General features: G+C 69.1%; 1 protein-coding gene across 2 annotated transcripts; it reads left to right on the top strand.

The window, feature by feature from the left end:
• Nucleotides 1-4,071: 4,071 nt before the first annotated feature.
• ERCC2 (ERCC excision repair 2, TFIIH core complex helicase subunit) lies at nucleotides 4,072-10,085 on the top strand. Of its 2 annotated transcripts, XM_086481028.1 has the most exons (22): nucleotides 4,072-4,167; nucleotides 4,239-4,316; nucleotides 4,385-4,447; nucleotides 4,547-4,660; nucleotides 4,753-4,869; nucleotides 5,295-5,411; nucleotides 5,509-5,632; nucleotides 5,715-5,811; nucleotides 5,893-6,026; nucleotides 6,254-6,422; nucleotides 7,070-7,188; nucleotides 7,468-7,537; nucleotides 7,631-7,700; nucleotides 7,872-7,973; nucleotides 8,060-8,123; nucleotides 8,390-8,511; nucleotides 8,591-8,683; nucleotides 8,760-8,832; nucleotides 8,949-9,019; nucleotides 9,537-9,680; nucleotides 9,775-9,918; nucleotides 9,993-10,085. In XM_086481028.1, the coding sequence occupies exons 1-22, from the start codon at nucleotides 4,135-4,137 to the stop codon at nucleotides 10,083-10,085; spliced, it is 2,211 nt and encodes a 736-aa protein (XP_086337154.1). In that variant the 5' UTR covers nucleotides 4,072-4,134. The 2 variants fall into 2 exon arrangements, with proteins under 2 accessions (XP_086337154.1, XP_086337155.1); XM_086481029.1 differs by lacking the exon at nucleotides 4,239-4,316.
• Nucleotides 10,086-12,015: the final 1,930 nt, after the last annotated feature.

The raw sequence follows: 12,015 nt of genomic DNA, 5'->3' as shown, positions 1-12,015 counted from the left end.
TTTTGGTGATTTTTGGGGAATATTTGGGTACTGGGGAGGGTCCTTGCGTGGTGTTTGGGTTGCTGGGTGTGGCATCAGTGTGGGCCTAGAGGGCTGCCTTGGGGTGCTGGGGGTGTTTTGGGGGATGGTTTGGTACTGGGGGGTCCTGAGGGGTATTTTGGGGGTGCTGGGGGGGTCTCTCAGGTTGCTGATGCCCACCTGCAGGTGCAGCCAGCCGGGGTGCTGGAGCTGCGGGTGCTGTCAGCCCGGGGGGGCCCAGGGGGGCCATGTGGGGGTCCCCCCTCCTGTCGCCTCGTCTTCCGCCTCTGCCTGCGGCCCCCTGGGGGGGCCGGCTGCAGCCTGGGGGTCACCCACAGCCCCCCCGGACCACCCCCTGCCCCAGGGGCCCCCCGCATCCTCCACCTGCCCTTCGCCTTCCCGTGGCCGGTGAGGACACCCGCCCACCCCCCCCCCCCCCGAATTCTGATCCCCCCCTCATGGACCCAGGACACCTCAAGGGACCAGGCTTGACAGCCTGCCCCCCCCCCCCCCCAATTTTTGCCCCCTCACTCCCCCAGGGCACCGTCTCTCTCGTCATTGAGTCGTGGCGGCTGGAGGAGGCCAAAGGCTCTGGGGGTGAGTGGGGAGAAGTGGGGAGCCCATGGGGTTTGGGGGGGGCGCCCTGGCTGTTGGGGGGGGGAATGGGGTTCCCATAGTGGGTGGAAGGGGGATAAGGGGGGGACAGATGAGAGCCCGGGGCGTTGCGGGGGAAATGGGGGACGTATTGGGGTCGGGCAGATGGGAGTGGGGGCAAATGGGGGTCTGTGAGATTTGGGGGCAGCAAATGGGGGTTTTCGGGGGAAAGGGGAGCCCTGGATGTTTGGGACGGGGGTGTGAATGGGAATCCTTGGCTTGGGGGGGGGGGGAGGCAGAAAGGGAGAGCTGGGGGCAGGGGGTGTCTGGGGGGGTCCCAGGGGGGGCTGTGGGTGCTGACGGGTGCCTCAGGGCCCCAGGGCCGGCTCCTGGGGCGCACAGTGGCCCGACAGCACCTCTCCCCGGGGGGTCCCTGGCGGGGGGGTGCGGGGGGGGGCCTGCGCTTCGGCACCCGCCTGCGCTGCCGCCCTCCCGCCCGCGGCCCCCGCTGCGTCCCCCGCTGCCCCCCCTGCACCCGCCGCTGCCTCCCCCCTGCCGCCGCCACTGCCTGCCGCCCCCCCCGCCGCTGCTGGCCCCCCTGCTGTGCCCGCCGTGAGTACCCCGGCCCCCTGCTGCACCCCCACGGCGTCCCCTGCGTTTTAAGGGGTCCCCCCTTGACACCCCTGCTCTCCCCGCAGGTGGGTGCTGGGAAGCCTGCTCCCCCCCTGGCGCTGACAGCAGCCCCTGCACCGACGGGGGCACCTGCGTGGTGAGTCGGCCCCCCCCTGCCCCCTGCCCTGGCACCCCCCCGTGTCACGCCAGGACCCCCGGGGTCAGACCAGGCACCCCCTGGTGCTTCCCAGTGCCCCCATGTCCACCCCAGGGGGAGGTTCGGTGCCCCCGTTCCCGCTGTCCGGTAACTGTGCTGCCCATGCAGGGTCACAGGATTGACTCCCCGGGGCCCCGCTGTGACACCCCTGGCCCAGGACGACCATTGGCAGCACCGGCAGCACTGGCAGAGGCACCGGCAGCACCGGCGGAGCAACCGGTGGCCCCAGCAGCCCCGGTGGTGGCCCTGGAAGCACCAGTGCTGGCACCAGTGGCCCCAGCAGCACCGGTGGTGGCCCTGGAAGCACCAGTGGTGGCACCGGTGGCCCCAGCAGTAGCACCAGCGGCAGCACCGGCAGCGGCCCCCGAAGGTCCGGTGCCGGCAGCCGCCCCAGCGCCTTCGGCCTCGCTCCCAGCTGCGGGGCGGTTGGCGATGCCAGAGCCTCTCCCAGAGGTGCCGCCATCGCCGTGCGCCCTCGGTCCCTGTTTCAACGGTGGCGCCTGCGCCCCAGACCCGGACCCCGGCGCTGGCTACACTTGCCGGTGCCCTCCTGGCTTCCGCGGCTCCAACTGCGAGCGCCGCGCCGACCGCTGTGCCGACCACCTCTGCCTGCATGGTGAGCGGCCCCACGCGTCCCCAACCACCCCTGTGCCCCCCAAACACGGCACATTTTGACGTCGCTGACGTCCCCCCCTCTGTCCCTGGTGCAGGTGGCCAGTGCCGGGACTTGGGCCGCGGTGCCATTTGCAAATGCCGGCCGGGCTTTTCGGGACGCCGATGTGAACGCAACACCGACGACTGCACCCCCAACCCCTGCGCCAACGGCGGCACCTGCCAGGATGGCGCCAACGCATTCACCTGCTCCTGCACCCTTGGCTACGCTGGGCCCGACTGCCGCCGCCGCGCCGACGCCTGCGCCTCCGGCCCCTGCCTCCACGGGGCCACCTGCTACACCCACTTCTCCGGCCACGTCTGCGCCTGCCCCCCCGGTTTCATGGGGTCCCGCTGTGAGGAGGAGGTTGGGGGACCTCCCCCAGCCCCCCAGCGCCGGCCCCCAGCGCCCCTCGCCCTCGCCTGCGCCCTCCCGCTGGCCTTGTTGGGCCCTGGCGTGGGGCTGGCGCTGGTGGCGCAGTGGCGGCGGCGGCGGGGGCCAGGGGAGAGGTGAGACTTGGGGGGTGGGGTGGGGTGGGTCAGGGGGTCGCGCACCCCCGTTTTTGGGCTTCTCACGGGCTTGTTCGGCAGCGGCCACGCGGTGGAGACCGAGGGGGACCCCAGCACCAGCCCCCTGGGGAGGGAGCAGCGGCTGCCCCATGCCTCCGCCACCCGGGTGAGACCCCCTGGCACCCCCCATTTCTCCCCTCCCCCCGATAACATCCCATTTCTCTCCCCTCCCCTTTAACCTCCCCATTTCTCTATTCCCCCTCCTTTAAGTCCCTCACTTCTCTTCCCCCCCCATAACCCCCCATTTCTCCCCCCCCCCCAGGTGTGACCCAGCAGGGACGGACCCACCCAGCCCCCCCTGCCCTGGTGGTTTGAGGATCCCCCCACAATGGGGGGTGAAGGGGGGGGGGGGGTGTGGTTGTGCCATAAAGCTCTTTGAGTCTCTGTCCGTGCCACCGCGTCACCACAGTTTGTCCCTGGCGCCCACGCGGGCGGGGACGGGGAGACACGAGTTGGGGGGTCCCCACTCGGGACCAGGGTGGGTGACGTGATCCAAGACACCCCGCTTTGGACTGGGGGGGGGATGGACACGGGACGACACCCTGCGCAGGGCGGAGGGTGACACGGGTGGGGACATCCCGCTCGGGGGTGGTGGTGGGGGAACACACGAGACACGACCGTGGGGGCCGCACGGGTCCCCACGCTTTCCCGCCCCCCGCTTTCCCGCCGCCTGCTTCATGGCTCGGCGCTCAACTCGCTGCCCTGGGCGCTCGGCGGGCGATTGCATTCCCCCGCGCGCGGCCGCTCCCGCCCTCTACCGACGAGGCGCCTTCCGCGCGCCGTGATTGGCAGCAAGCGCGGCCAAGCGGAAGGGGGGGGGGGGGGTGTAAGGTGTCGGCCAATGGGGAAGTGGAGCGGACCGAGGTGGGGACTGGAGGGGTGGGGCCGCGTCGCAGCCGGCTGCGTGTGGAAGCGGCGGGAGCCATGAAGTGAGAAGGGGGGCGTGGGGGCGGGATCCCGGGGCATGGGGGGGGGGAGGGCGGGGGCGGGATCGCGGGGGGGATCCCGGGGGGGCGGGGCTGCGCCCACGGAGGGCCGGTTTCCCGGGGGCTGCCGGGCCCGCGGGAGGGCCGGGATCATGGTAGATCCCTGGTAGTCTTGGCTGCGGAGCGGATCCCTGCCGGGGCAGGGATGGAAAACGCAGACCCGCAGAGGCTCCCGGGGACCGCCTCAGCACCGCGAATCGCCCCACCGGATCCCGCCGCCCACCGGATCCCGCCCGCCGTCACAGACCTGCTAAGGGACGGGGGGGACACGGCACGGCACGACACACGGCATGGGTGGGCGGGGGCGCCCTGATCCCAGGGCGAGGAGGGACCAGCCAGGCGCCGAGCTCCCCGCTGCGGGGGGGTGGGATCTGGCGGAATCCCTTGCGGGAATCCTTCTCTCCCTGGCCACTCCGCAGGCTCAACATCGACGGCCTCCTGGTCTATTTCCCCTATGACTACATCTACCCTGAGCAGTTCTCCTACATGCTGGAGCTCAAGAGGACCCTGGATGCTAAGGTACAGCGGGATCTGGTGGGGATCCACCCCCGGCACTGTCCCCACTGGGGTGACACCGCTGCTCTCGGCAGGGCCACGGCGTGCTGGAGATGCCCTCGGGGACCGGGAAGACGGTGTCGCTGCTGTCGCTCATCGTCGCCTACCAGCGGGTGAGCGCCGGTGCCCGATCCCAGCCGATCCCAGCCCAGCAGATCCCGAGTGTCCCGTCTCTCCCCAGGCCCGGCCGCTGGATGTCACCAAACTCATCTACTGCTCCCGCACGGTGCCAGAGATTGAGAAGGTGGGGTGAGGGGCTGGAGGGAGCGGATCCCGGAGGGGATCTTGAGGGATCTGTGGAAGGGATCCCGAGGGATCTGTCTGAGCGCCGACGACGATGCAGGTGATCGAGGAGCTGCGGAAGCTGATGGATTTCTACGAGAAGGAGCTAGGGGAGAAGGTGCCGTTCCTGGGGCTGGCACTGAGCTCCAGGAAGAACCTCTGCATCCACCCCGAGGTGCGCAGGGGACCGGGTGGGATCCACCGGCGGTGGGGGAGGATGGATTGATAGATCCTGGGGAGGGACAGGCGGTGACTGTGGGGGTGCAGGTGTCCTCGCTGCGCTTCGGGAAGGAGGTGGACAGCCGGTGCCTGAGCCTGACGGCCTCCTACGTGCGAGCGCAGCACCAGCACGACGGATCCCTGCCCGCCTGCCGCTTCTTCGAGGTGAGGGATTCCCCCCTCGATGGTCACCCGGGGATCTCCCCCTGACCCTGACGGGATCCCAAAGGTATCCTGCCTTCCCTGATGGCACTTGGGGACACCCAAGTCTCCTGCATGTCCCTGGGTGCCCTGTGGTATCTCCCATACCTCCTGGCACCTTGGGGTGCCCCCAGTGTCTGTCTGGCTCCCCAGCACCCTGGGATCCCCTCAGATCCCCCTCCAGCACCCTGGGGTGCCCCTAGTTCCCCAGCCGGGTCCCCAGCACCCTGGGATCCCTATCCACCCCTCCCCGCAGCACCCTGGGGTGCCCCGTGGCCACCACCCACTTCTACCCTGCACCCATATCCTGCCTTCCGCCATCCCCTACCAGCCCCCCAGGGTGTCTCCCCCCACCCCCGGCCACCCCCAACCCGGGGGTCTCCCCGCAGGATTTCGACACCCACGGGCGTGAGGAGCCACTGCCCTACGGGATCTACAACCTGGATGACCTCAAGGCCCATGGCCGCCGTCGGGGCTGGTGCCCCTATTTCCTCGCCCGCTACTCGGTACATGGGGAGGGGAGGACCCCAGAGGGGGGCTGGGGGGGGATCTGAGGTGCCTCCCCTGTCCCTGAACGCCCCCAAATGTGTGTTCCCCCCCCAGATCCTCCATGCCAACATCGTGGTCTACAGCTACCACTACCTGCTGGACCCCAAAATCGCTGACCTGGTCTCCAAGGAGCTGGCCAGGAAATCCGTGGTGGTGTTTGACGAGGCGCACAACATCGGTCAGCAACGTCCCGCCGCCCCCCCCAAAACCCTGGGTTTTGGGGTGTCCCAGTGGGGGCTGATGTGAGTGTCCCCCCCTAGACAACGTCTGCATTGACTCTATGGGGGTGAACATCACACGCCGCACGCTGGACCGCTGCCAGGCCAACGTGGCTACGCTCCAGGCCACCATCCAAAAGTGAGGGTCCCCCCCAACCCCCCCTTGCCTCGTGTCCCGTCCCCCCCCTGTCCCCGCTTGTCACCACACCCCCCCCCGCAGGATCAAGGAGACGGACGCGCGGCGGCTGGCAGACGAGTACCGGCGCCTGGTGGAGGGGCTGCGGGAGGCCGGCGTGGCGCGGGAGACCGACCTCTACCTCGCCAACCCCGTCCTGCCCGACGAGATCCTGAAGGGTACGTGGGGGAGCAGCCACCCCCCCCCTTTTTGGGGTGTTCTCCTCTGAGCTCCCTTTTGGGGTGCAGACACACCCACCCCGAGCTCTTTGGGGAGTGCCTAGCCCCACACCCCACCCTCCGGTGCCCCCTGATCTCTGCCAGAGCATGGGGGATCCCTGGGGGTCCCCAAGGGTGAGGCGCGGGGGGTGGGTGCCCCTCTCTGACTGCCCCCCGTGTCCCCCCAGAGGCAGTGCCCGGCAGCATCCGCACGGCCGAGCACTTCGTGGGGTTCCTCAAGCGGTTCGTAGCCTATCTGCGGGCGCGGGTGCGGGGGCCGCGGGTGGTGCAGGAGAGCCCCCCTGCTTTCCTCAAGGATCTCTACGAGAAGGTCTGCATTGAGCGCAAGCCTCTGCGGTGAGTCTGGAGCGGGGGGCTGTCCCCCTGTCGTGTGTGTGTGTCCCCTACAAAGGAACCTGCCACCCCCAAGGGGAACGTGGCCCTGGGCTGCCACATCCCCCCCCACAGGGTGGCCTGTGGCCCCCCCCCAAGGGTGCTGTGTCCCCTCTCAAGGGTCCTGTGACCCCTCCCAGGATGTCCTGTGGCTCCCCCCAAGGGTGCTGTGTCCTGTCTCAAGGGTCCTGTGACCCTCCTCTCAGGGTGGCCTGTGGACCCCTCCAAGAGTGTTATGTCCCTTCTCAAGGGTCCTGTGATCCCCTTGAGGATGGCCTGTGACCCCCCCAGGGTGGCTTGTGACCCCCCAGGGGTTCTGTGTCCCCTCTCAAGGGTCCTGTGACACCCCCCCCAGGGTGGCCTGTGACCCCCCAAGGGTTTGCTTCCCCCCGCCCCCAAGCTGCTATGTCCCCCCCCAGGGGCACTGTCTCTCCTCCCTGGCATGATCACGTACCCCCCAAAAGGTGCCATTTCCCCTCCTCATGCCATTCCTCCCCTCACCCGGGGCTGCCCTGTCCCCCCGCCCAGGGTGACATGTGTGTGTCACGTGTCCCCCCGCAGTGACGTGTGTGTCGTGTCCCCCCCGCCGGTGACCCGTGTCCCCCCCACAGGTTCTGCGCCGAGCGGCTGCACTCGCTGCTGCGGACGCTGGAGATCGCGGACGTGGCTGACTTCTCTGCCATCACCCTCGTCGCCAACTTCGCCACCCTCGTCAGCACCTACGCCAAGGGTCGGTGGGCGCTGGGGGCTCCCCGGAGATGGAACAGGGGGTGGGCAGCTCCCAAGCACCCCTTTTGGGGGTCTGAGACCCCCCCCCAGTGCGGGGTTTGCCACCCATGGGTGGTGGGACAGTCTGTAGGCTCCCTTGGGGTGGGTGAGCACCCTGGGGGCGGGGGGGGCATCCTGGGTCCTGCTTGGGGGGGTGCAGGGCACCACCCCGACCCTGCCCTGGGTGGCGCTGAGGGGGTGCGTGTGTCCGCCCCCCCCCCCAATTCTCCTGCACCCCCAGGTTTCACCATCATCATCGAGCCCTTCGATGACAGGACCCCCACCATCGCCAACCCCATCCTCCACTTCAGGTGTGGGGACATGGGGGGGACCGGGGTGGGGACAGGGATGCTGTGGGGGGCAGTGGCGGTGTCACCCCAGGGGTCTGTGTGTCCCCCCCTCAGCTGCATGGATGCCTCCGTTGCCATCAAACCCGTTTTTGAGCGCTTCCAGTCGGTCATCATCACGTCAGGGGTGAGTCCCCAGTGTGTCCCCTCGTGGTCCCTGTGACCTCCCTGCCATGTCTCCTGTATCCCCACATCCCCCGTGTTCCCCCGTACCACATCCCCCAGTGTCTCCCCCACCACCACATCCCCCCCCAGGCCCATCGGGGTGACCCCATCCCCATGTCCCCTCTGCCCCCAGACTCTCTCCCCGCTGGACATTTACCCCAAAATCCTGGATTTCCGCCCCGTCACCATGGCGACCTTCACCATGACGCTGGCCCGGACCTGCCTGTGCCCCATGGTGAGTGCGGAGCACCGCGGGGGGGGAATGGGAGGTGGTGGGGGGAGTGGGGACCCCCGTGTCACCAGTGTCCCCGTCCGTTGCAGATCGTGGGTCGTGGCAACGACCAGGTGGCCATCAGCTCCAAGTTCGAGACGCGCGAGGACATCGGTGGGGGACGGGATTTTGGGAGGGGGGGACGACAGGGGTGGGGACAGGGGGATACAGCGCTGGGGGGGCCCCAGGGACAGGGTTATGGGGCTGGGAGGGGGGACAGGGGGAGCAAGGCTGGAGGGACCAGGACTGGGGCAGGGGAACCTGGGGAAGGACAGAAATGGGTTCGGGGTTGGGGGGGATGGCAGGACAGGGGTGGCAGGGACATTCAGGGTCTGGAGGGGACTTTGGGGGGCGCCCCATGGTGACACACCCCACCCCAGCCGTCATCCGCAACTACGGGAACCTGCTGCTGGAGCTGTCGGCCGTGGTCCCCGACGGCATCGTCGCCTTCTTCACCAGCTACCAGTACATGGAGAATATTGTGGCCTCCTGGTACGAGCAGGTATGTCCCCGCCTGTCCCCTGGTGTCCCCATGGGGTCCCCTCAGGTCCCCTGACCGCCCCCTCCCGCCCCCCCGGCAGGGCATCCTGGAGAACATCCAGCGGAATAAGCTCATCTTCATCGAGACGCAGGATGGGGCCGAGACCAGCGTGGCCCTGGAGAAATACCAGGAGGTGGGTGGCAGCGCCCCAGGGGTGTCACCAGTGCCACCACCACCACCTCTCCCGCTGACACCATGGCTGTTCGCAGGCCTGCGAGAATGGCCGGGGCGCCATCCTGCTCTCCGTGGCCCGCGGCAAAGTCTCGGAGGGGATTGATTTCGGTGAGGGGGCGCGGTGGCGGGGGGGACGCGGTGGCGGGGAGGACACGGTGGCGGGGGGAAGCAGTGGCAGGTGCCGAAGCACCCTGAGCCCCCCCCCTTTTGCCCCGCCCTCACAGTGCACCACTATGGCAGGGCCGTCGTCATGTTCGGGGTGCCCTACGTGTACACCCAGAGCCGCATCCTGAAGGTGAGGGGGGACCCGCGGGGGGACCCGTGGGGACAGTGGGGCAGAGCCGGGCACCCTGGGGACACCCCGCGGCACAGCCAGGCACTCCGGGGACAGCGCGGGCACTTTGGGGACACGGTGACGTGCCCCAGGGGTATCGTGGGGCACCCATGGGGTGCAGCTGGGCACCCCAGGGACACAGTGGGGCACCCGTAGGGTACAGTGGGCACCCGGGGGACACTGCAGAGCACCCTGGTGGGGACAGTGGGGCACCCGGGGGGTAGAGCTGAGCACCCTAGGGACACAGCAGGGCACCCGTGAGGTACAACAGGCACCCTAAGGACAGAGCGGGGCACCCACAGGCCATGGCCGAGCCCCCCTGGGGCCACATCGTGGCACCCCGCGGCTGCAGCATGACACCCCAGGGCTGCCCTGGAGCTCCCTGGGGGGGGTGGGGGCAGCGAGCGGGGCCCCCTGCGGGCAGGACACTGCGGTGTCCCCAGTGGGGCCAGCCAGGGTGGCCATGCTTCCCTCCCAGGCCCGGCTGGAGTACCTGCGGGACCAGTTCCAGATCCGGGAGAACGACTTCCTCACCTTCGACGCCATGCGGCATGCGGCCCAGTGCGTCGGCCGGGCCCTGCGCGGCAAAACTGACTACGGCCTCATGGTCTTCGCCGACAAGGTGGGTACCACGGTGCGGGGGGGGTTTTGGGGACCCCTACACGTTTTGGGAACCTCTCTTGGACGCCTGCCACCACGCGGTGTCCCCGTGGCAGCGCTTCGCCCGGGCGGACAAGCGGGGGAAGTTGCCACGTTGGATCCAGGAGCACATCACCGACGCCAACCTCAACCTGACGGTAGATGAGGCCGTGCAAGTGGCCAAGTTCTTCCTGCGCCAGATGGCTCAGCCCTTCCACCAGGTACCAGGGACCCCGCGACCCCCCACCCCGGGGTTGGGGACCCCCCCCAGGCTCACCCCCTCCTCCCGGCACAGGAGGACCAGCTGGGGCTGTCGCTGCTGACGCTGGAGCAGCTGCAGTCGGAGGAGGTGCTGCAGCGGATCGAGCAGATCGCTCAGCAGGTGTGAGCGGCGTGGGGGGGGATCTGCCCCCGCCATGTGACTCGGGGGGGGGGGGGGGGGGTCTGAGCCCCCCCAATATGCTCGGAGCGGGATGCGGAGCCCCCGCCCCTACCCCTCCCCGTGCGCTCAAGGTGGGACCTGGAGCCCTCCGTGTGCTTGGGGTGGGACCTGGAGACCCCCCACGTGCTCAAGGGGGGGCACCTGGATCCCTCTGGCTGCTCAGGGTGGGGGGAACCTGGATCTCTCCATGCTCTTGGAGCAGGACCAGGAGGCCCCCCCCGCCCATTCTCAGGGCAGGAACTAGATCTCCACCCCCCCACCCCGACCTGCCTGGGGTGGGCACCAGATCCCCTTCCCATGTGCGGAGCAGGACCCGATCCCCCCCCCCCCGGCCCTGCCCCAACATGCTCGAGCGAGAACAGGATCCAGATCCCCCGACATGCTCAGAGCAGGACCTGGACCCCCCAGCACCCCGTGGGACCCCCTGCTGGGTGCCGCACCCCCCCCCCCGCCGGCCGTGTGGGGATGCCTCAGTTCTCCCCTTTTTTGTATGTGACCCCCCCCCAATAAAGCAGGACCCCCCCGGCTCAGCTACCGCTGCCTCGCTGTACCCCCTGATTCGCTGCTGCTGCCCTGGGGTGGGGTGACTGGGGTGGGGAAGGGGGTCGAGAACAGTGATGTGCCCCTCCTCCCCCCCCTCCGTACCCAATGGGGCACCCATGTCTTAGGGACCCCCCCCCCCACGGCTATCCCCAGGGCTGGGGGACACCCCATGGCCAAGGTCACCCCCTCCCCAGTGCCCAGGGATTTGGGGTCACCCCCTCCCTGGGGTCCCACAGACTCTCAGACTCTGGGGCATCCCCAGAATTAAAGGGGTGCCCCTGCCCCCCCCCCAGGGTGTAAATGTTGGGGTGCAGTGGGGCTGTCTGCCAGCCCCCCCCCTCCCCAGCACCGTGGGGGGCTCAGGGTGCCCCAGACCCACAGAGGAGCCCCCCCACACCCCCCGTGCCTCAGTTTCCCCACGGGTGCTGGTGGTGTTTTGAGGAGGGGGTGAAGGGCTCTGGCAGCAGCCCCCCACCCCACCCACGGGTGCCACTCCAGCGTCCCTGCCGCCCGTCTCATGCCCCCCACTGCGGTCCCCCCGGCACCGACACCAGATCCGGCCAGTAACTGGATCCGACCTAAAAATACCGGGTGTTGGGGTGGGGCGGTGGGGGGGGGGGGGGTCCGGCTTGAATTGCCCTGATCCAGCGGATCCGCCCAGGGTCACCCACTCCTGGGCACCCCCTACCTTGACACCCCATCACCACCACCCTGGGAGGGGGCCGGGGACAGCCAGGCCACCTTGGAGCGGGGATGGGGGGCATGGGGGCGTGCCAACACCGCCCCCGGCTGGATCTCAACAGTGATTTGGGGGTGGTGGGTGCGCCCACCCTGGCAGCGAGACCCCCACACACACACTACTGCTGTTCCCCATCCCTCCACGGTGCCCCTGCCTTCCTCTGCACCCCCTGCACCGGCCTCCCAGTTGCTCCCAGTTGCAGCCAAGCCCTGGTTGGAGGGTCATGGTGGCCACGGTGGGTCAAGGTCAGCCAAGGCCACGCGCCCGCAGCACCCACACGCCAGCACCTGCCACGGCCCAAGGGTGGGTGCAGGGGTGCAGCAAGCAGCTTGCAACAAGCAGCATGTGACGTGAAACATGCGACATGCAACGGGCAGCATGCAACATGTGATGTGAAACATGCAACGTGCAACGGGCAGCATGGAACGGGCAGTGTGCAATGAGAAGCGTGCAACGGGTGATGTGCAACGTGATGTGAAACATGCAATGGGCAGCATGCGACGTGCAACGTGCCACACGCAGCATTGCGGCACGCGGTGTGCAAGGGTGTGCGAGGGCGTGCCATGTGCCACGCACAACAGGTGGAGCGTGCAA

This window comes from Leptosomus discolor, unplaced genomic scaffold (assembly GCF_034619465.1).
Source record: "Leptosomus discolor isolate bLepDis1 unplaced genomic scaffold, bLepDis1.hap2 HAP2_SCAFFOLD_135, whole genome shotgun sequence".
Taxonomy (NCBI): Eukaryota; Metazoa; Chordata; class Aves; order Leptosomiformes; family Leptosomidae; genus Leptosomus; species Leptosomus discolor.
Note: the sequence above shows the minus strand (reverse complement) of the source record. Positions and strands in the feature narration are given on the sequence as shown.